General features: G+C 45.8%; 3 protein-coding genes and 1 long non-coding RNA gene across 5 annotated transcripts; 1 reads left to right on the top strand and 3 right to left on the bottom strand.

The window, feature by feature from the left end:
* Positions 1-4,490: 4,490 nt before the first annotated feature.
* Positions 4,491-9,298, bottom strand: LOC125540513 (oligopeptide transporter 4). The gene is made up of 6 exons (XM_048704126.2): positions 8,677-9,298; positions 8,496-8,593; positions 6,026-6,604; positions 5,675-5,927; positions 5,404-5,586; positions 4,491-5,312 (listed from the first exon to the last, which is right to left on the bottom strand). Exons 1-6 carry the CDS (start codon positions 9,169-9,171, stop codon positions 4,689-4,691), a joined length of 2,232 nt encoding a protein of 743 aa, XP_048560083.1. The 5' UTR covers positions 9,172-9,298; the 3' UTR covers positions 4,491-4,688.
* Positions 9,299-12,696: 3,398 nt separating this feature from the next.
* LOC125540512 (uncharacterized) lies at positions 12,697-21,271 on the top strand. The gene is made up of 3 exons (XR_015617769.1): positions 12,697-13,453; positions 13,531-13,726; positions 20,881-21,271. It is a non-coding gene; the product is annotated as an uncharacterized LOC125540512 (long non-coding RNA).
* Positions 13,621-16,449, bottom strand: LOC147988038 (uncharacterized). Its single transcript, XM_087539398.1, has 2 exons — positions 16,420-16,449; positions 13,621-15,118 (listed from the first exon to the last, which is right to left on the bottom strand). The coding sequence occupies exons 1-2, from the start codon at positions 16,447-16,449 to the stop codon at positions 14,411-14,413; spliced, it is 738 nt and encodes a 245-aa protein (XP_087395524.1). The 3' UTR covers positions 13,621-14,410.
* LOC125540511 (uncharacterized) lies at positions 16,497-20,838 on the bottom strand. Of its 2 annotated transcripts, none has more exons than XM_048704124.2 (5): positions 19,400-20,838; positions 18,959-19,191; positions 17,894-18,848; positions 17,461-17,693; positions 16,497-17,329 (listed from the first exon to the last, which is right to left on the bottom strand). In XM_048704124.2, the coding sequence occupies exons 1-5, from the start codon at positions 20,073-20,075 to the stop codon at positions 16,703-16,705; spliced, it is 2,724 nt and encodes a 907-aa protein (XP_048560081.1). In that variant the 5' UTR covers positions 20,076-20,838; the 3' UTR covers positions 16,497-16,702. The 2 variants fall into 2 exon arrangements, with proteins under 2 accessions (XP_048560081.1, XP_048560082.1); XM_048704125.2 differs by having other exon boundaries at positions 17,461-17,687.
* Positions 21,272-22,463: the final 1,192 nt, after the last annotated feature.

Genomic DNA, 22,463 nt, shown 5'->3' with positions numbered 1-22,463 from the left:
GACGAGAATACGATGCTCTTGGAGCCTGTTCAGTCCGTACAAGGCCTTGTCAAGTTTGCACACATGAGTAGGTGCACGTGCATTCACAAACCCATGAGGTTGTTTCATGTAAACCTCTTCTTCCAGAACACCATGGAGGAACTCGTTCTGTACATCTAGCTGTCGTAGACTCCATCCCCTGGACACAGCAATAGACAGAACAAGATGGATGGTGGAAGCTTTAACAAATGGACTAAACGTGTCCTCATAGTCAATACCATACCATTATTTAAAGCCCTTTGCAACAAGTCAGCCTTGTAGTGATCAATGGTTCCATCAGCTTTCCTTTTCATCCTGAAGCCTTGTAGCCATGTTTTGTTTTTCTTAAGTTCCACGAATTCATCATGCATTTCCTTTCTCCAACTTGCATCACCAAGAGCCTCTTCAAGAGTGTTGGGTTCTCCTGGTTCACCTGTCGAACATACCAGCCCATATTTTGTAACATGTTTGTGATCAATAGGTTTAATTACCCCTTGTTGTAGCCGTGTACGATGCAGAGTAGCAATAATAGGAGCTTCTGCAGAGACCGTCGGCACAGAAGATCCCAAGCCTTAGCCAGGCTGATCCTCTCCTGATCCCGAGGAGGATCCGTCCACCACGCCAGAATCCGCGTCGCCTGTAGCTGGCGCGTTCGCAGTCGAGGCCGGATCTTCTACGGCCGCCGACGGTTGCGCGAATGGTGTTTGGGCCACAGAAGATCTGGGCTGGAGTGCGTCATCATGCCCCCGTGATTGCCTGGGCCCGTCATCGGCATGATCTGGCCCCGCATCCGTCAGGTGAACCGCAGTGCGCCGCTTGTACACCCGCGGCTAGGCCTCAAGCTGTGCGCGGCTCGAGCCAGCGCCGGCCTGCCACCTGTTGAGTGGCTTTTCGCGTGCGCGAGGAGAGGTGCCGCGGCCCGCCAGGGCCTGCCGCGTGGCTGACGCGGAGTCGCCCGCATGCCCACCTGCGGCTGTCGTGCCCGCACGCCCGCCTGTGCCTGTCACGGCTGATTCGCTGCCAGGCGCAAATCCCGAAGGAGATCGGCTGTGCTGCAACTCCTGACCAGATCCCGGGGAATATTTGTCCCCCGGGCCAGGGCACATGAAATATCGTTCTGCCGCACCATTTTCTGCAATTTTTTCACTGCTGTTTTCTGCATCATCAAAAGGCTCATGAAGGCTGGTAAGAGGGTTAGTCAACATATGATCATCACAATTATTAATGCCCCCTTGGTCATTGCCAGAGAGATGAGATGGTAGAAGCAAGATTTCTTTGCGGAGGAGGGCACCGGCGTTAGGATGGAGATCCGCAAAGGGGAACTTGGTCTCATCGAAAACAACATCGCGAGAGATGTATACCCGACCAGTAGAGATGTCAAGGCACTTGACACCTTTGTGTTGAGCACTATACCCAAGGAAAGCACATTGCTTCGATCTAAACATGAGCTTGCGATTGTTGTAAGGATGGAGATTTGGCCAACAAGCACAGCCAAAGACACAGAGAGATATGTAGTCTAGTTTGACGTGGAGGAGACATTCTATGGGTGTTTCATTGTGGATGACACGGCTAGATAACATATTGATGATGTGAACGGCTGTAATAAAGGCCTCATCCCAAAATTTGAGAGGCAAGGAGGCACCTGCTAGGAGAGCCAAACCGACGTCAACTATATGCCTATGCTTGCGTTCGGCTGACCCGTTTTGTTGGTGAGCGTGTGGGCAAGATACATGGTGAGATATGCCTATATTTTGGAAGAAGGAATTGAGTTTCTCGTATTCCCCCCCCCCCAATCGGATTGGACAACTATAATCTTGCTGTCAAACTTTCTTTCAACGAGTGCTTGAAAGTTTTGAAAAACTTGAAACACATCGGACCTTTTCTTAATAAGGTAGATCCATGAAAAAAATTTGTAGTCATCGATAAAACTCACATAATATGTGTGTCTGCCGACGGAGGAGCGAGCAGGTCCCCACACATCAGAAAAAATCAATTGCAAAGGTTTGGTGGAGACACTAGTAGATATGTGATAAGGTAATTGACGACTCTTAGCACACTGACATGAATCACAAATAGTTTCAATATTGCGCTCACCAACAAACGGGAGCTTATTTTTCCTAAGCAATTTTTCAACCAAAGAAAAAGAGGCATGTCCTAAACGATTGTGCCATCGTGTGGACGAAAGCTTGATATAGCACCACAAGCTTGTTTATTGAATCTTCTAAACTCCAGAATCAACTGGTAGAGCCCTCGAACACATCTACCTCGATAGAGGATTTTCTTCGTTGCCTGATCCTTGATCAAAAAGAAATAAGGAGGAAACTCGAGAAAAACATGATTGTCAATGGCAATTCAATGAACGGAAAGAAGATTTTTGTGACTAGGAACATGCAAGATTCTTTTGAGATGAATTTTTCAACTAGGGGTATTAAAAATTGAATGGCTAATGTGACGTATACCCATACCTTCACCACTGGCCATGTGGATTTGATCTTTGCCATGGTATTTCTCCTTCATGGTAACCTTCTCGAGCATGTTGGTGATGTGGTTGGTGGTGCCACTATCGACGTACCAATTTGTGTCAACTCCATAGGAGCCATCGGCCGCCGCGGCAACCTTTTCTTCATCTTGTGAGGAGTCATCATCCTCCTCGTAGCAGTACCAGCTGTCCTTCGCCATATGACCAGGCTTGCCGCAGATTTGGCAGCAAGGCATGTCCGGACGGGATTTGTTGGAGCCGCCACCGCGACGTCCTTTGGAGCTGCCAGAGTGTCCGCCGTCGCGAGGGTTGTTGGAGTAGCCACCACCGCCGAATTCAGACTTCCCCTTGCCACGGGGAGAGCCACGCGAATGAGGGCCGCCACCGCGGCCCCTGGAAGCAGCCATGCGCTGGTCAAAGTTACTGAGCATGTCAAAAAGTTCATCAAGGGTTACCGGAGTAGCGTGGGCGTCCAGAGCAGAGATCAGGGGCTAGTAATCTTGGTCCAGCCCGTGGATGATGTAGGACATGAGCTCGTCATCCGGGATGGCCTTGCCGGCCGCGGCGAGACCTCGCATGGCGGCGAAGTAGGAGGACCACCAATTGATTTCCCTTGTGCGCGTTGATTAGCGATGTGCGGGTGTTATTGACGCGGCTGAGTGACTGCGACGAGAACATGCTCGCCAGTGCCACCCAGAGTTCCCACTCTGTGGTGATCATGGTCACCATGACGAGCACCTCCTTGGAGAGGTTTTGGAGCAGGTATCCAAGGACCTGCTGGTCCTCCCTCACCCAGATCGGATGGAGAGGATTCGGCCTAGAGGTCTCCTTCCCAGCGGCGTCCTTGGTGACAAGGACTTTGACCGGTTCGGTAGCCGTGTCGTCGACGTAGTGGAAGACACCGGCGCCCAGCAGCTGCGGCGTGATCTGTGTTCGCCACAGAACGTAGTTGGTGCGGGAGAGTTTCTCCGGGACTCCACCACTTAGCGTCGGCTGGAAGGAGGCTGATGAAGACATGGCTGCTGCCTGCTGCGCACTTTTGGTGGAGATGGACTAGCTAGATTGATGGAAGAAGATTGCTCTGTATACCATGTGCGACTATACGGGAAACGTCTTGCCTATCCTGGCCGACGTGGTTCTTGTTATATAGATGGGGTGCGTGCCCAAATACGCGTACAGGTTGTTGAGGAGTACATCTTGGAGGAAAAGAATACAAGAGATAAGAAAATATAAAGATTACATGAGTATCCTGTCTAACTACTCCTTCTTCGGTTGACATAGCGAAGATCCCCTTGCCGTACACACTAAGGGCAATGCGCACAATATTATGTCACGTTTAACAATGGTGTGCCGTAATGGTCCGGCCTCCAAGAAGGCGTCACATAGGAGCTCTCTCTCCGGCCTCCAGCCGCGCCAGAGCGTCTCTCATTTCAGTGTGATACAACAGGGTTGGTCCGCAAGGCCAGGTGGTGGAGGATGGCGAAGACCGGATCTTGGCGACGGTATAGGATTTGGCACGAAATGGGCTGTGCTGTAGATGTACATGCAGATCCTGCAAGCGGTAAACTGGCCGGCGCTGCCGCTGGGCCATGCGGCATGGCTGGCCAAGAAGGTGGAGTGCTGCACGCTCTTCCTCTTCGCCACCGAGGAGAGGTAGCTGCTCAACAGCCAGGACCGCCTCAGTATCGTCCACCTCCCTTAGAGAGGAAGTACGTAGCAAAGTCCTAACCTCGCCGCGGGTAGCTCAAAACCATACAGATATTACAGGACCATAACAAATAAAAATTCTCCGCATGACTTCAAATTCTACCTTTTGACTTTGCTATCACTGAATGCTGTTGATGAACAGCTCTTTGTGTCATTACTCTCCAATTCAATTGAGATGTTCAATACTGCTCTACAAGGTGTTTTTGCAGCAAGTGTCAAAGTTTATAGGATTCCAGAACTAGCATGCATTTTGTGTTGCCTAAATAACTGATTATCGCACCATTGCTGCATGCTGAGATAGTCTTTGTCTTTTCTCTTTAATTTGTGTGGCTGATACAACCTTTACAGTTTACACATATGGATATTTCTTTTGGTGGACAGTACAATACAAATTTATGATCATAATATGGCGCTAACACAACTGGAATGGATCATGACTAATCTTGTAGTTGTACCTGTACCTTGAGGATGAAAGAGATTTAGCTTAGAACACAGGGCACACACTATCCGGGCCCAAGTCTACCCCTTTTGCAGTTGGGCATGAGGCTAGAGGGCAGTGCTCACCGCCTGTGCCCCACCAGTCGACGGTCCGGTTCTCCATGGTAAGTGTGAAGTACAGCAGCACCGCCATGAACGCGACACCTGCGTCAAGTGCAGCAGAGAGGATGTAGTTGTACCTCTGCCACCACATCTTCCTATACCGGAACACAAAGAAGTTGAAGATGGTGCCTATGAGCAGCCACGAGTTGTAGTTCATGGCTGTTGCTGCTGGCATCTGGGCTGTAGCGCCGATGAGCACTGGCAGGTTTATCATGAGTATCCACTTATGGCTGGGGAATATCCTGTGGAAGATGTACACGATGACAGGGCCTGCTGCGCCAATGAGGAAGAACCAGTTGACAGCTTCATAGTTACCATGTGTGCCGAAAATGCGCTTCGGGCCAACAAGGCCCCAGATAACCGATGCATCAAAGAAGACACGGTCACCGGGGCACGTCCATGGGCTGTCTGGTGACAGCAATTGGTCCTGGCAGATGTTCTCGACGGAGCCAAGTAGCCACCATGCCGTGCTGAGGTTGACAGTCCCGGCCACTAGTGTACCGGCAAACTGGATAAATAGTGAGCGAATGTCAGTAAATTTATTTCCTTGCATATCACTCATTCGCTTACAACGGGAGCAGATTTGGTGGTTTAATTACCTGAACAATGAACATTGATCTTGGAGGTATCTTCATGTAGTGTCCGAGCTTGAAATCTGAAAGGAAGGCAACTGCCTGCAACATGCTCATGTAGCCGTACACCTTGAAGCACACATTGGCTACTGGGTATCCAGGCATTATTAAACCCATAGCATATTCGGTGATGACATTCAGACCAGGAGTCTGCACATCCATAATTTAAGGATTTTGTCAGTTTTTCTTGCAGAAATCATGAAAAAGGAGAAATGTTAAAATTCTAAAATATTCTTGCCTGGTTAGTGGTTGCAGTAATGATGCTTATGGGGAGTGTGAAGACGAAGGCCATGCCACAGGCGAAGAGGAGGCCCCACCATGGGAGCTGAACCTGGTCCTTGAGGGCGGTGCAGAGGATGAGGGACACTGTCATCGACAATACCATGAGCGAATAGAACCACCACGCTGGTATGTCGTCGTACTTCCTCATCAGCTTTGTGTGGATGTCAGGCACCTCCGTCTGTGAAGCACGGAACCGGTGGTAGATCTCTCTGTACATTGGTGTCACATTGCATGCAGATGTCAATTTTGCATTTTCAGCTCAGAACCACATGTATTCATAGCTTACAGAGTTGAGAATAGTCCTTACTTTCCGTAGAAGATGCCGACGTGTGTGATGGTTGAGGCGATGGTGGCAAAGTTGAGCCCATAAGCGAGTGCAAAAAAGGTGCTGAGGTTTATCCTTCCGAGCTTTGCGTATGCATCCGTATCAAGTTGGAACTTCTGGTTCACAATGTCAGTGATTTGATAGGCGGATCCATTAGACATGAAGAGGTGTGAGGAGAATATGGGGAACGTCTTGGCATTGTAGAGGTTCATTCCCCAATACGCCGTGGGCACAAAAACGTAAAGGAATAAGAAATAGCCAACGAAGATGTTGGCAGTGGCGAAGAATGGCGATATGAGCGGGCTGAAGAGGAAGGAGGAGACGGCCGACCAGTCAAGTGTGAAAGCTCCAAGGCCCAGTCCCTTCAAGCCCGAGCCGAGCTGCTGCGCCGTCACAGACTTTGAGAAGACCCAGCACACCCATGAGATGGAGGTCAGCGTCGGGAAGAGGTAGCCCGGGACGACGTACCACGCGAAGCTGCAGATGAGCGCCACCAGGAAGAACTTGGAGCGGGAGATCTGCCATGAGTCCTTGGGAGATTCCTCCTTCTCGTGCAGTGCCCTGGTACGTACATACATACATACATACATAAGGGTGCCCTAGTAGTACAGAAGAAGTTTCATAATTTTATGGATTCGAATGGTTGACATGTAAAAGAATTGATTCATCACTTCAGACGAGAGGCGAGCAAGCGAAGGAAGAAGACGACCGATATGATTGACAATTTTATTTTATTTTTACAGGTTGTTTTGTGTCTGCTGTTTTACGGGATAACAATTGATTGTTACTAACTATACCTTTCATTACTAAATAATAAGACAATTTTGTAGTTTAAATTGAAGTGCAAAAACGTCTTATATTTCGTTATGTGAGGTAGTAGTCGTCATGGCAGGATCACGTCTTTTGTGAACCTGGACCACGGGAATACAATACTAATCCATCCATCTAGTTGGACACAAATTTCAAGCGCGTGCGGTCCCCCTCTCCCTCTCCATTAAAACTATGTGATGCAAGCTATGTGTCGCAGCCGACTAGCCATGCATTCACATCACGCCCGCCACGTACCGCCAATTTTCCGTCACAACTTGTGAATCTGGATGCAGTGCAAGAGCGACTTTTATTTGTCCACGCTTGAGGAGGACAAAACACAACCATGCATCCAAATGTCGCCGTCCGTCCCATCTTAGTGGACGTACTCGACAGAATCTAAATGTGCTCCCAAGTCCAAACTGTCTAGAAAGGTGAAATGACGCGTAGGGCCTGACTAGTATATATATTCATCGTACCTGTCATGTAATCGCTCGAATAATCTAAATGAAAGATGGACATCGATCAACCTTTTCTAGATGGCTTCTTTGATTCACATGATTCACAAACAAAACAAGATTCAATGGCATATCACATTTACTACTATCTCTGTTTCAAAAAAAAAATTTTGAACACCCGTTCACATCACGCCCGTCGCATATCGCCAATTTTCCGTCTGAATCTGAATGCAACGCAAGAGCGATTCCTCTGTCCGGATGGATGCATCCAAACATCACCATCCGTCTCATCTCAGTGGACGTACTCGACGGAATCTAAATGCCCCCAAAGTCCTAACTGTATCTGTCATGCAATCATCTGAAAATCAAAGTTCAACATCCATCGACATTTTCATTATGGCCTATTTGATTCAAATGATTCTCAAAATTTGAAAACCCTAAAATTAGACTGGTACATCATCTTTAATACATATTAAACTATTAAAAGCTTGTTTAATTGTGCGGAGAAAGAAAAACGTAGGATTCTTCTAATGAGGTCGGAAAATTTTCTATAAATCTAGTACAAATGAATCAATCCTAAGGAAAAATTGCTATGTGTTACAAGCAGACAAATCAAACAACTAATTTAAGAAAATTGGTAAGAATTACATTTCTCAAAAATTCCTTGGAAATCTTTTGAATCAAAGAGACCCTCTGAGAATCTGAGGGTAAAAACTGAGGGTGTGGCGCTACGATCATTTCTTCCTATTTTTGCCCTTTGGAATCAAATAAGCCCATAACCTACTATACTAGTTTTCCAGAGCACCGCAATCAGTCGGCATAGATAACCCCTATCAAAGGAGAGTGGATTTCTTGCTCCCGTCAGCTCGGGTTTTGAAAAAAAAACAAAAATATCATTTTGATGTTAACAAAATTCTTAAAATAAATGCACATGAAGAAAGGGCCCCTACATTTCTGAGAAAAAATCATAACGAAATACGCTTTGGTGTGATGGGCTAAAAAGAAAGAAAAAATCAGAACGAAGGAAACATGGAAATTGCAGTAGGGAAATTTTATGATCGCAACACTTTGTTCGCTGGTCACCGGAATGACAAATATAGTAGCAATCCAACCAAAATTTAACAACGCTAGAAAGCAACCAGTCCAAGGGAAGGACAGAGGAGTATAGTGGGCAGTGCGGTGCTCACCGGAAGAGCGAAACCTGGACGAGCGTACCCGGCCACCACATGTGCGCCGGCTCCACCACATACTTGCGCATCAGCCCGGCCCACCCGTACCCAAGCACCTGGATCGATTTGGTTTATTTTGGATGCCACACGAAACAAGAAAGAAATCCAGTCCGGGCGTGAATGAGAGTAGTACGTATACCTGGGTGGTAGTGATAAGGAGCCAGGCGGCGAGGAAGGAGATGGAGCGGCCGTAGAAGGCACGGATGATGTCGACAATCCCGACGGCGTACGCATGGCCGTTGCCGAAGGCGTAGCCGGCATTGGCGAAGATGGAGATGAGCACGTGCTCCTTCATGTTGAAGGGCCCCGGGTTGAGGGTCCACTCCCCGCCGCCGAGCATCGCCGGCGCCCGGAACATCCGGCGCGGCAGCACGCGGGCCAGGAAGTGGCCCATGGGCAGCGACGCCACCTGCACGGTGATCTGGGTGACGATGAGAGGCTCCGTCCGGTAGGAGAAGAACTGGTTGAGGAAGCTCATGAGCGCGCAGGACAAGAGCCCCATGCTCCACATCCGGAACGTCCACACCGGCAGCGTCGGGTCGTCGCCGCGGGGGACCGTCAGCCGCACCTCCTCGATCGGGGACGTCTCCTCCTCCGGCTCCTTGCCGTGCTCATCCACCGCCATCTCACCCATTGACTGACTAGTCTGTACCGGAGAGGTCTGGCGCGCGCGTGCGTGTATATATGGGCGTTGAATCTTGCTGTCTTATGTTTGTGCGTGAATCTTGTTCAGTCTCAATACTGACATAATGGAGAGTGGTGTCCAACTACTACTCCTTTTGTTCATTTTTATAAGGTGTTGTAGATATTTTAGATAACATGTAGAACAACTCAATATCAGTTGACTGAAAGGACTTGTAAACGTGAACAGTGAGAGTATTATTTTTTAGAAAACTTTCGAGTGGGCGGACGTCTAAATGAAGCAAAAGATACACCAGCAACCCCACCCCAGCAATCCCTATCTAGACAACCGGATAGCTGACCTGAATGCTCATATTGACTCCCACGTATTTAATGAAGATCTTTATCAATTGAACCATGATGTTAATGATTCAGTTAATCCCATAGGCAATTTACTTTGTCCGACGATATGTTACTTGTCCAAGATTCCATCGTCGGTATCGCCATACCTAGTTCAATCTCTTTACTGGCAAGCCTTTTTACTTGTTCCGTAATACAAGTTCCCCATGACTAAATTCATTAATCACATGCTTGCATGCTTCTTGTGATGTTGTATTATCTAGAGGACCTACAGATATCTCTCGGTCACACGGAGTGAGAAATCACCGTCTCAATCCATGCAACCAACAAATACCTTCGGAGATACCTGAAAAGCACCTTTATGATCATCCAGTTACGGAGTGACGTTTGATATCCCACATAGTATTCCTCCGGTATCAGAAAGTGGTATGATCTCATAGTCTAAGAACAGATACTTTGATATTACGAAAGCAACGTCAAATTGAACTTAGTGATATGATCAGATGCTAAGCTTATGATTGGGTCTGTCCATCACATCATTCTTCTAATGATATGATCTCGTTATCAAATAACAACTCATATCTATGGTTAGTAAACCTTAACTAGGGGCAAAGTTGGGCCTCGGGCACCCAGGGCGCATGGAAAACCTAACAGGCTATTATTATGTGTGTACTTTTGCAAGCCAGGGATGCAGGGTAGCAAAGGGAATGAGGCCCAAAGTCTTGGGTTGTCTTAGTGGAAACGGACACATGCACAACATGCAGGAGACACAGTGCTCCACCCCACGATTGAACTTTTTCTCAAAAAACAAAAAACCCAAAACGAACTCGAGGCACAGGAGACGCAGTGCCAGCGCAGCCGCCGCCGAGTCGCACACACGCAGGACGGCACGATCAATCTCCAGTGCTCGCGCCACTGTCTGCTGCCATGGCGTCATCCATCAACAGCCTCCGCCCGCCCCCAATTTTCCCCGGCTCCCGGACGCCGCCCTCCTCCTATGCATCGTGCGCCCGCGACCTTGTGTGGCGCGCCATCACTTGCTGGCTGCTTCATTGCCAGCTATAGGGCCATGTATTTTTCTTTGATATTTTTCTTGTTTCCTGGCCCTGCTGATTTACACTTTTACCTTGTTCTACTTGTATCAATGTATCAACTGATCCAATTTGAAATTTAATTGAATAATGTGTGTGTATGTATGTATCCAGTCATATATCTAGGGTATTATTGAACTTAAATTGATGTAATTGCTCATTTTATTTCATATTGTAGAAAAAGACGATGAAAAGATGTGTTTCACTGATGGGCACCGATTGCTGAATTATAGGATGGTTTGCTATATTGGGCGTGTTGTATTTGCAAGTATTGATGATGATGATGATGATGATGATGATGATGATGATATTTCATATCACTTTTAATCATATAGGTCTTGCAGAGGGCATTTACATTTATGAATTTTTGCTTTTGATGTTTCGAAGGTACTAGCTCTTCTTCCATCGTTGATAAGTGGTTATGCAAGGTACTGATTAAGCAAACCATTGATTTGGTAATCTTTTATCATGTACTGTTCTTTGTAGTTTTGTCATATTTTTATGTATTTTGTTGTATCGTTAAGCAAAGAGTTTAAATTCTAAATATTTCATGCAATTGAGCCATATTTTGGATGGGTGTCTTTTAGGATAGCTAAAGGCCATATGGACGGTAAGCCTTTCTCTCGCGGCCATAAAAAATGGAGCCCGGGGGTTGCTCCAATCCTAGCTCCGCCAGTGACCTTAACCATCTTTAATCAACAAGCTAGTCTAGTAGAGACTCACTAGGGATACGGTGTTGTTTATGTATCCACACGTGTATTTAATTTTTTGATCAATAAAATTATAACATGGAAAATAATCATTTATCAGGAACAAGGAAATATGATAATAACATGTTTATTATTGCCTCTAGGGCATATTTTCAATAGTAGCGACGACGAGTCCATAGACGGCTACAGCGATTCCGACCACACCGGCGACGTGGACTCCAGGAAAAGCACCTCAGGCATGATCTTTCTCCTCAGGAGTAGTCCAACAGCTGCCAGTCACTGAAGCAGAATGTTGTTGCCACCTCATCATGTGAAGCAGAGTACATTGCAGCTGTGCCATGGGATCTTGCTAGCTCGCCTTCTCTGGAAGCTACTAAATCGAGACACTGCCCCATGATCCTCTACATAGAAAACAAATCTCCCATCTCAGTATGCAAGAATCAGGTACTTCATGACTGCAGCAAGCACATCGATCTCCTCTACGACTTCATACATGATCCATCGTTGTAAATCATTTTGGGCTGAAGAAAGTCCATTTTCACACTTACGTACTAGCACTATTTGTATAGTCAATTTTAGGTCCAAGTCGGTTCAAGATCCTATGTAAAGAAATCACACCCATCGCTGTAAATAATGCATTCATGCTTCAAAGGAAAGTACTACTACGAGTGAACTTACCTAGTGTATGTGTGTGTGTGTGTTCTCCCAGCTAGAACCGCAGCTGTAGTTTGTGTCTTTCTTTCAAAAAGGGCTCGTGCCCCTTTTATATGTAAAGCAACAACCATCATACAACTTGACCACACCACACGTACCTAGAGCAAGATACAATGGATGCTGAAGCACGATGGATCATGGACTCCAAGAAGGCGCCTTCAAGAAGCAGACAACACCTGAGTGCCGCCACCGCCCGATCACAGGATTAGCGTTTACGGCGGAGTCGCACAGTGGACAACGAAGAACCACGACAATGCCTGAGATGGGATGATCCCATAAGTGTCGGCATTGTCGGTCTTGCAGAACTAGAGCGAGTTTTGACCACGATCGGAACTCTTCACCTTCAAGACGGCTTACAGCCACTGTTGCACCACCGTCATCGAACATCGCACACTAGCCACCACGCTGTCGAGACGACCATGGAAACTAACTCACACCCGAGCCAAGAGCATCGCCCAAGAGCACCACAGCTCCCAACACCAAGGCCGTCTCCTGACATCCAAGACTGTCCATCCTTCCACCCCAAACGCACCCCTTGACAGGGAGGTGTCCTAGCAAGGAAGGTCGTCAGAAGCTGCCGAGGCCACCGCAGCCACACCACCACACCCCCAGTGACAAGGACCATCGTGAAGAGCCATCTAATTTCACCGAAACTCAACGACTAGGCCCCCTGCCTCCACCACTGGAGTGCCCCTGCCACCATCAGCCGGCCTAGTAGCCACCACGAGGCCCCGTTGTACAGAAAACCTGGATCTGGGCAGAACCAGCCGGCCTCCACCACCACAAGCCAACCCCCGGCGCTCCAAGCTCGACGCAACACACCACCCACAGAGGCCATGCTCCTCGCGCGCCACGGTCCAGCCGCCCTGCACCAAAGCCGGCCGGACTAGGGTAAGGAGCAAGGCGCGCACACCCGTCCGAGCACACATCCTCGCGGCCGCCGCAATTCGGCCAAGCAGCAGCTCACCACCGCGCCGCCGTTCGCCGCACGCGCAAAAGATCCGCCCGCGCCAGCCGTCCGCCCCTGCTTGTGAAGCTATCCCGTGCTAGTTGTGCCTCGAGTGGAAAGGAGCCAGAGCCCCGCCGCCACCTACGTCGATTGGGCTTTGCCAGGCGGTGGCGGTGAAGAAGGGGAGGGGAAATTGGCGGTGAGGCTCTAGGGATTTCCCTCGGTCTCCCACAGGGGAGCGGGGGGTATGTTTTGTTCCAACTCACCATCATTGCAGAGTGGAACAGAGCAAGATTACATGGAGTATAAGTTTTTTGAAGCTCTGCTTTTGTTTGGTGACTGACTGGCAGGCGATGCAGTAGACGATAGTAACCTGTGTGAATTCGTGTCCAGCATGTTCCGAGCATTGGGATGTTCTTGAATGACGGTTCGTCTGCATCATCATCATCTATCGGCCATCTTGCACGTCATGTGAGTCCTCCAAAGGTTCGTTCTTCGGTTTAACATTGATAGTAGTCATTTCAAAACAAGGCTATTTTTTTTGAAAGGTGTGTACCACTCAATATTTTCGGGTCCAAATTGAAAGCAAACCATGCGGAATGGGTAAACACGGTGAAACCCAACCTCAGCCTTGGCAGTTGGCATCCGAGAGAAAGTGCACGTGGGCGGCCGGATGAATCCGCAATGGATGATCTTCATGCCGTGAGGACCAAATTCAAGTCTGCACTTGCTGCTCTGCTCAAGGTAAATGCATCCACTATTCATTCATTTAACAGAGCTTGCAATCTGCCGGACATGCTACTTAAGTTTTGCCTAACTCTATGGTTTCATATTAATGGGACCGTGGGAAAACCCGTATTGCTAAAAAAACAGAACTTGCAATCATAATCCTATTGCGGCGCCCATTTTCTGAACATGCTTTACTCCACGAGGCGAGGCCATCTCTTGCTGAATCCTCCATTACAGGGGGTTGCATGATTCTGTCCGAACATATGCAATGTATATCTACCATAAAGAGCAGAGCTGACAGAGTATGTGTATTAACTAGATTTTGACGATGATGACAACAAATTCAGAGTACAAACAGAGATCCTTAACACAACACAACACCTACTGTGACATTCATATCTGTCAGAGGCAAGAATTGACTGATCTTAGTTCCAGTTCAGAATAATTGCAAGCCATGCTTCCAAAGAAAATAGATAAAGATGGGTTGAATGCTTAGTAGTACATGATCCTGTGCCGGCAGGCTTACAAAACATAGCCAAATATTGAGCATATCCTTGTTTACAAGCCACATCACAGTGTTTAACGAAGTAGTAATACGCCCTCCGTCCCATAATACTCCTATAAGACATTATTACATCCGATATATGGGACTAGTATCTAAGCACAAAGACGAGGATATATAGTACCTCAACAAACCATCTAATAAGGACTCTTTTCGAAAACAGAAGGCATTTCTCTGCTCCAAAGCCTGAGCTCCCAAACCGAAGGCGTTCTGCTATCTTTGGTGATCGGATTTGGCTTAGAAACATGAAAGGTAGCAAAACCATGTGCCGAGTCCCAAGACATATCATATTGTGTTCTGTTGGGTTGACAAATAAGGAAATAAATTATTGCCTTTGTTTGTATTACCGTCTCTCTTTGGTGTAAGCTACCCTTCAAATGGAGCGAAAGATGAGGTCCGAAGACAACTGCCATCTCTAGAGGTGGCCAACTTTGTATGGTGTGCATCAGGGCTTTACTAGTTAAGCTGCGCAAGCAGTAGTCAGAAGCTGAAAAAAGGTAATGAAAAGCAACGGCCATGACTTCTTGTGGAAATCTTCCTGTTAAGTCAGATGCGATGATATTGTCTGCACAAGGCTTGCCGAGTCCATTTGATATGCAACACAATGGATCTGGACTCCAGCTTGTAATAAATTGCACCATGCTTTCCAACAATACTGGCATGGCTAGTGAATCAAAATATGAAACATCCTGTGTAGGTATTTGAGTGAGTTGTCCCATAGCGACTTCAGCCGCAGACTTAAATTGAGGTCCAAGTGAAGTCAGACATTTTGCGATAACTCCAATTATGTTTGTGCTTTCTTGTAGTCTTAGAGTCAACGGTAGAACAAAACTTTTAAGTGGTGCCTGGTGGTCTTCTCATCAAAACTCTAGCATTGCGACCATGGTTTTCACTTTCAGTGAGATTTCGGTGAAATCCACTGAATTTCAGTAATTTCAGCAGACACTGAAATATTACGTTTCGGCCAAAATATTTCAGCAATTTCAGTATAGCACAACCATTTCAATATTTTTCAAAATATTTTTCAAAATTATCAAATTTTGAATTGAATTCAAGTGAATATTTCGGTCATTTGGCTGAAATGGAAACTGAAATCACTGAAATTCACTGAATTTCAGTAATTTCGGTTGGTGCTGAAATTTTTCTGAAACTGAAATTGAAAACCATGATTGCGACACTACCATATCCTTCTGCATAAGCCGGCAATATACAAAGAGAACAGGTTTGGCTTCCTCGCACCACTTCATAGGAGAGACCCTTGCCTTCAAGAAGATGCCTGATGAGAGGATTGAGAAACCTATAGTGAGAAAGTGAACATCCGGATTCCATGTCCCTAACAAACTTGTCGGCTTCGTTGGCAAACCACTCAAACCTTCGAACAGCAGAGCTACTAAGCAACATGGGAGTGAGTTACCGTAACATATGTGTATAACTGGTTGTGCTCAATCCAAATCCATGTACCCACCCTCTGAGCTTTGTCTTAGGTGTGGGTGTGAATTTTGGTGCTCTCCCTCTGAGTTTGTTAACTGAATATGCATTGCGTCTTTTGTCCCCTGATGATGCGGTTGACATATTTGCCGACTGAATATGTTGCTTTCCTTTGTCCATGGTGTTTGTTTTGTGAATTATTTTTCTGTACCAGATATGCTGTCCAACTATATTTCGTGTCGGTTTGTGTCTGTTTCTGTTAATCTGAGTTTGTTAACTGAATATGCATTGCGTCTTTTGTCCCCTCATGATGCGGTTGATTTCCTTTGCTGCAATCGCCATGTGTTGTAATCGTGCAAATTTGTGTAATTGTATGCTTGATCGTGAAACAAGCACATAGGAGCAATTTCAAATATTTTTTGAGTGCCATTGAAACATCTTACCAGATTAACAGAAACAGACACAAACTGGCACGAAATTCTGTTAAATCGTGCAAATTTGTGTAATTGGTATGCTTGATCGTGAAACAAGCACATAAGAGCAATTTCAAATATTTTTTGAGTGCCATTGAAACATCTTATCAGATTAACAGAAACAGACACAAACTGGCACGAAATTCTGTTAATCGTGCAAATTTGTGTAATTGGTATGCTTGATCGTGAAACAAGCACATAAGAGCAATTTCAAATATTTTTTGAGTGCCATTGAAACATCTTACCAGATTAACAGAAACATAGTTGGACAGCATATCTGTCTGGTACAGAAAAATAATTCACAAAACAAACACCACACGAGTACAGCATAACTGGTACAGAAAATACATTCACAAAACTTTAGTCGACAGCACAGCAACTGGTACAGAAAATACTAAATTCACAAAACCAAACAAACACCAACAACTCACACGAGATATATCCTTAAAGTCCACCAAATATAGTTGGACTGGTACAGAAAATACTAAATTCACAAAATACAACAAATCAAAAGGACCATATATCTTATTATAATACTACACATCCTTGTACCGAGATGTCCCACTTCTCAGAAACCAGACTGGACCATGCAACAGTAATCTCCAACTCAATGCCTCCAGTGAGTATACATGTTTGCTGGCTTATGTTGGAAAACTTGGGCTCGAAGGTCTCATTTTTTTGTGCAACTTTATTACCGGAATCTGAGTAGGCTTCCAAGACAAAATTCAGGCTTCCACGATAGTCTACAGAGACAACATTCCTTGATAGAACAAGGTAACCCTGAGAAGTCATCGGCATGGCTGTATAACGAGAATCAAGCAGCTCAATTTCCTGAGGACTGGCGTCAGGTCCAGTGACTGAGCAAGCAACTCGACCTCCGAATGCTTTAGGCCATGACCCCTCCTCTTTGACACGGACGCCCAAAATAGTCGCCTGGACTGTTCTCTGAAGTCCCTCCAAACTTAACTCTAGGGTGCAAAAGCAGTTCCTAAAGCAAACGGGGCCTTCTCTTCTGCTGTAGTAACTGCACACGCCATTCATCAGTGGCTTATCTTGAGACTTGGTTCTACCTCTTACTTTTAGTTGGATTTCCAGGACAACAGATTCCTCGCTGACAATTGCACGAGAGGGGCCAGTCAAGGTCAAAAAGGAATCCTGCAAGCATCGGCAATCACCTTATTAGCAACTGATAAACAAGAGGGCCCAGGCCAGGCAGGCATGTCCACAATATCCCCAAAATCAAACGAAGAGCATATTGATAAGATTAAGATGGTAGAGATAGATACCTCTTCATTGAGTATCTGGCACTCACTCCTGTTGCGGGCAAACAGAAGGTTGCGATTGTGATCCACATGGTCTCGGGCAGCGACCGTGCCGTACACTGGCAACGGCCATTCCAGACCACCTCGTATTTCTGCGAGTTTGACAGAGAAGATCTGCAGGCTAGGCCCGACTCGACCATAGTGCAACGGGGTGCTCCCTGGTATCAAGTGTGTGTATTGCATGGAACTCACTGCCGCTGCATGCATCAGAACAAGATCAGTGGAAGCAGCTGTTAGAAATCTTGTAACATGAACAGGTACTAATAGATAAGCAACAAAGTAATTCCTTCCCTCCACTTCCCTTATGCAAACAAGTACGACCAAAGGTAAAAAGGAGGAAGGAAACTAGTTAACCAAAGTTCAGTAAGATAAGCAAGATGCATGCATGTTTACTCACTCATGTCTCGGAAGCAACCGAACCCATCAGAACCCCCCCATGTCCCTTCCCAGGCATCAACATACATGGCAAAACGCTTCCGTTCGGCAGCCATCTCCTTGGCCTCAATTTTTAATTGTTCGTCTGATTTGCCTCTATCCATCTTCTCAACATCATAACCTGTGTTGGTGGCAACAGAATCTGCAGGTTCAAGTATTGACTTGTCTGGTACGAACATGGAGGTATTCGATTCATTCGCCAATTCACTGGTATCCAGACTCATCTCCGATGTCAATTTGGAGTCTATCTTCGGCACTTGCTGCTCCATTGATGCAACGTCCCAGTCCTGCTCCTCGTCACCAACACATCCTTGTACCGAAATACCCCGCTTCTCAGAAACAAGACTAGACCAAGCAACAGTGATCTCCAACTCAATACCCTTAAGTTCACAACTATCCTGACTTATGTTGCAAAGTTTGGGTTCGAAGGACAATTCTTTTTGTGCAATGGTATCACCAGATGGTAAGCAGGCCTCTAGGAGAAAATTCAGGCTCCTGTTAACATCTACAGAAACGACATTCCTTGACAGAAGAAGGTAACCCTCAGAAGTCACGGGCATGGCACTTCCACGAGAAACAAGCAGCTCAAGTTGCCCGGATGTGATGTCAATTTCACCATCAATGACTGAGCAAGCGACTCGGCCTCCCCATCCAGAAGGCCATGACCCGTCTTTGACACGGACGCCCAAAACAGTGGCCTGGACTGCTTCCTGAAGTACCTCCAATCTAAACTCTACGGTGCAGAAGCAGTTGGTAAAGCAAACAGTATCATCCCCTCTGTTGTAAGTGCACACACCAGTGATCAATGCTCTATCTTCAGACTCTGTTGTACCTCTTACTTTCAGTTGGATTTCAAAGTCAACCGATTCCTCGCACACAATTGCACGGGAGGGGCCAGTCAAGGCCAAAAAGGGCTCCTGCAAGCATCATCGATCACCTTATTAGCTACTGACAAATATGAAGGCCCAGGAAGGCAAACAATATCACCTTATTAACAAAGGTATGTATATTAAGATGGTATACATACCTTTTCCTTGAGTATCTGACACCTGCTCCTATAGCAGGCAAACAGAAGGTTGCGATTGTGATCCACGTGGTCTCTGACAGCAATCATACCATACACTGGCAACGGCCATTCCAGACCACCTTGAATTTCTGCCAGTCTGATGGAGACGACCTGGAGGCTAGGCGCGGCTCGACAATATTGCCTTGGGGCGCTCCCGGGTATCAAGTGTGTATATTGCATGGAACTGACCGTCGCTGCAGAAATCGATCAATGGAAGCAGGTGTTAAAATTTTGGTAACATGAACAAGTAGTAGATAAGCAGCAAAGTAAATCCCTTCACTTCCCTTCCCTTCCCTTCCCTTATAGAAAGACATAGGACCCAAGGTAAGAAAAGAGAGTAAGGAAACTAACTAAACAAAATTGAGTAAGATAAACAAGATGCATGCATGTATGTTTACTCACTCATGTAATGGAAGAGACCGAACCCTGCCGAACCCCATTTAGCATCCCAGGCATCAGCGTACTGAGCAAATTCCTTCTGTTTGGCGGCCATCTTCTCAGCCTCACTGGCTAATTGTTGGGCAGATTTGCCTCTGTCCATCTTCTCAACAACATCATCGCCTCTGTTGATGGGAACATGATCTGCAGGTTTGGGTATTGACTTGTCTGATGCTGAGAGATTTGATTCAATCGTCGTCACATTGGTATCTGGACCTGTCGCCGCCTCTGCCTCTGGCTCTGATTTGGAGTCGATCCTCGGCACCTGGTCCGCCATGGATGAAATGTCGCAGTCCATGTGCTCCTCATCACCACCGCCGTCGACATCCAAGGCGGCAGTTTCCACCATCCGCTCCCTGCCATTAGCTGCATCACCATGCTCATCCAAGGCGTCAGTTTCCATCTTGTGCTCCCCGCCATTAGCAGCCTCATGCCCATTCAAGGCTGCTGCAGTTTCTTCAGTCTTGTGCTCCACGCCCTGAATATCCGTCAGGCTGCGGGCTTTGACAGCCCTCATCTGCTCGCTCAAGCGCCTGATTTCATTCGTAACAACCAGTTGCCGCTGTGCGTTGCGCTCGATCCTATCCAACAAATCTCGACTCTGCTTAATCGAACTGGACAAATCTAACCTCTCCTGCATCAGCTGTCTCTCCTCGTCCTTGAGTTCCTTCTACTCCTTCCTGAGTTCTCTGAGCAGAGCTTGATCCCTTCTGGGATTCTTGGTGCCACGAGAATCGGGGTTCCCAGGGCCAGGGAGAACTTGGGACTTGCCGGAATCCCCTTCCGCCTCCATCTCACTTGGCGTCCTCGCCTCGCCTTCTCCCCGGCCGCTCGCCTTTCCTTGTTGGGATCTGGCAGAAAGGGCTCGCCGCTCGCCGCCCGCCGCCGCCACTCGCCTTCCCGTATTGAGATCTGGCTAAGAAAAGGGCTCGCCGCCGCCGCCGCCGCCGCCTAGCTTAGGGTTTTTTTTGTTTCTGAGAATAAAGAGCAACCGGTCGATCAGCACAATAGTTCCACACAAAGTGCGATGAGCGGCCCTGGCCCAGCCCGGAGAAATACTACTTATGTCATATAGGCCGACACATTGTGGCCGGGCCTGCGTTTGAAGTGTGCTAGTCCAAGTATGGCCCAGTTTGTGTCCTTCCTTCTTTTCCCAAACTAGGGTTTCTTGCGTGGCCACCGTCGTGATCTAAGAAATTTAGGCCCACTCGCCTCCGGCTGCCATTTGGTACTGAGAGCTGGGGGGACCTCGGATCTTCAAGACCTCTACGTTCTTCATCATCATCTAGTGATCATCATAGTTTTTGTGAGAATACATTTCCTCTCGTTCTTTTGGCGGTGCACGAGGTTAGATAGTTTTCTTTCATCTCAGATCCAATTATTCAGATCTGATGAGTTTATGTTGTTGTGTCAAGCTTTTTTTGTTGATCTGATTCTTTGTGGAGGTGAAATCTTTCATCGACAACATGGTGAAGATATAGTGATTCGACGGCCAGCACTTCTAGGGGATCAATCCCGACCCAAGTACGTTCATCGATCAAGGCTTCCCATCTCTTTGAATGGGCGACTCAAGGCGCTTTCAAAACCCATTATTGCTAATGTTCGTGCGGGTAAAAAAGTGACAACATCGTTGCTCCAGTCAAATTGCACACTCTTTATAGAATATTTAGAGTATTTCTTCGAGCAGAGATTGACACCATGAAGAAGGTGTTTTCAAGAGATTTCATTGTAATTTTTAGTTATAAGAATTATTTTGTATTTTCTTGGATTTTAGGTCCAAATCAGTGTATTTGTAATTGTTACGAGTATGAATAAAGTTACAGGTATTTCTAAAAAACATAGTTTTTTGTCTAAAACCATATGTATATATAGGTTTCTTCACGCCCCTAAAAAAGGCTGCTTCACAAAATTTGAAATCTATATAGGTAGACATCTCGCTCTTTTCTGAAAAGAGTTAGAAATTTTCTTTGTAAAAAAAAATAAAGAGCTATAAATAGAAATAACCGAAAGCTAACAAAAACAGTAGCTTTTCTTCAACCTTATTTGACAATAAACCATCCCTCTAGATTTTTTTCTCTGCTAATCTATATCTATATCTATACCTAATAATAAAAGGGCTATTGCTTCTTGCGGTACATAACGGAAATTGCCCCCAGACTTGTAAAATATTACCCATCAATGCCACATGTAAGTGATAAACATCATTTCACACAGAGGAATCCCCCGCCTATACTGCGTTCTGTGCCTTGGGAAAAGATGCAGCATGCTTGTTTGGGCCGGCCCATGTCCAGGCGGCCTGTCTTCATTTTTACCTTTCATTTTTTTTCTGTTTTTATTTTTTTCTACTTAAAATAATTTGGGACTTCAAAAAAGATTGGAAAATAAAAAAAACTGGAAATTTTGGAATTAAATATTTAATAAATCATAAAATGATTATGGATTCAAAAACTATGCGATTTTATAAAAAAATTGTATATAAAAATATTCAGCAAATAAAAATGTTTATAATTTTTAAAAAGTTCATGTATTAAAAAATGTTAATGAAATTGAACAAAGTTTCACCAGTTCAAAAACTGTTCATGAATGGAAAAATATCCTAAAAATTTAAAAAACTGTTTGTGACTTACAAAATAGTTTATTCACTCATAAAATGTTCGTTGATTCAAAAACTGATCAATCATTTCATAATATGTTCATTAAATAAAAAAAATCATGAATTTCAAAAATTGTTCCACCAATTTCCAAAACAATGTTCGTCCATTCTATAAATGTTCGCGATTCAAGAACATTGTTAAAATTTTAAAAAGAATGTTTGCAAATAGTATAAAATGTTCATGAATTCAAAAAATGTTCTTGATTTTAGAAAATATTCGAAAATTAGTAAATATGTGTTCATTAATTTGAAAGATGTTCATGATTTGAAATATGTACATGAGTTTTAAAAAATGTTTTTGATTTCACGAAATTGAGAGTGATAGTGTATCTTGGTGGTGCAGCAAAATGTGATCATGGCCATTGGAGCTGATGA

This window comes from Triticum urartu, chromosome 2A (genome assembly GCF_056163025.1).
Source record: "Triticum urartu cultivar PI428250 chromosome 2A, HENAU_Tu73, whole genome shotgun sequence".
Classification (NCBI taxonomy): Eukaryota; Viridiplantae; Streptophyta; class Magnoliopsida; order Poales; family Poaceae; genus Triticum; species Triticum urartu.
This window is presented reverse-complemented; position numbering and strand designations above follow the sequence as displayed.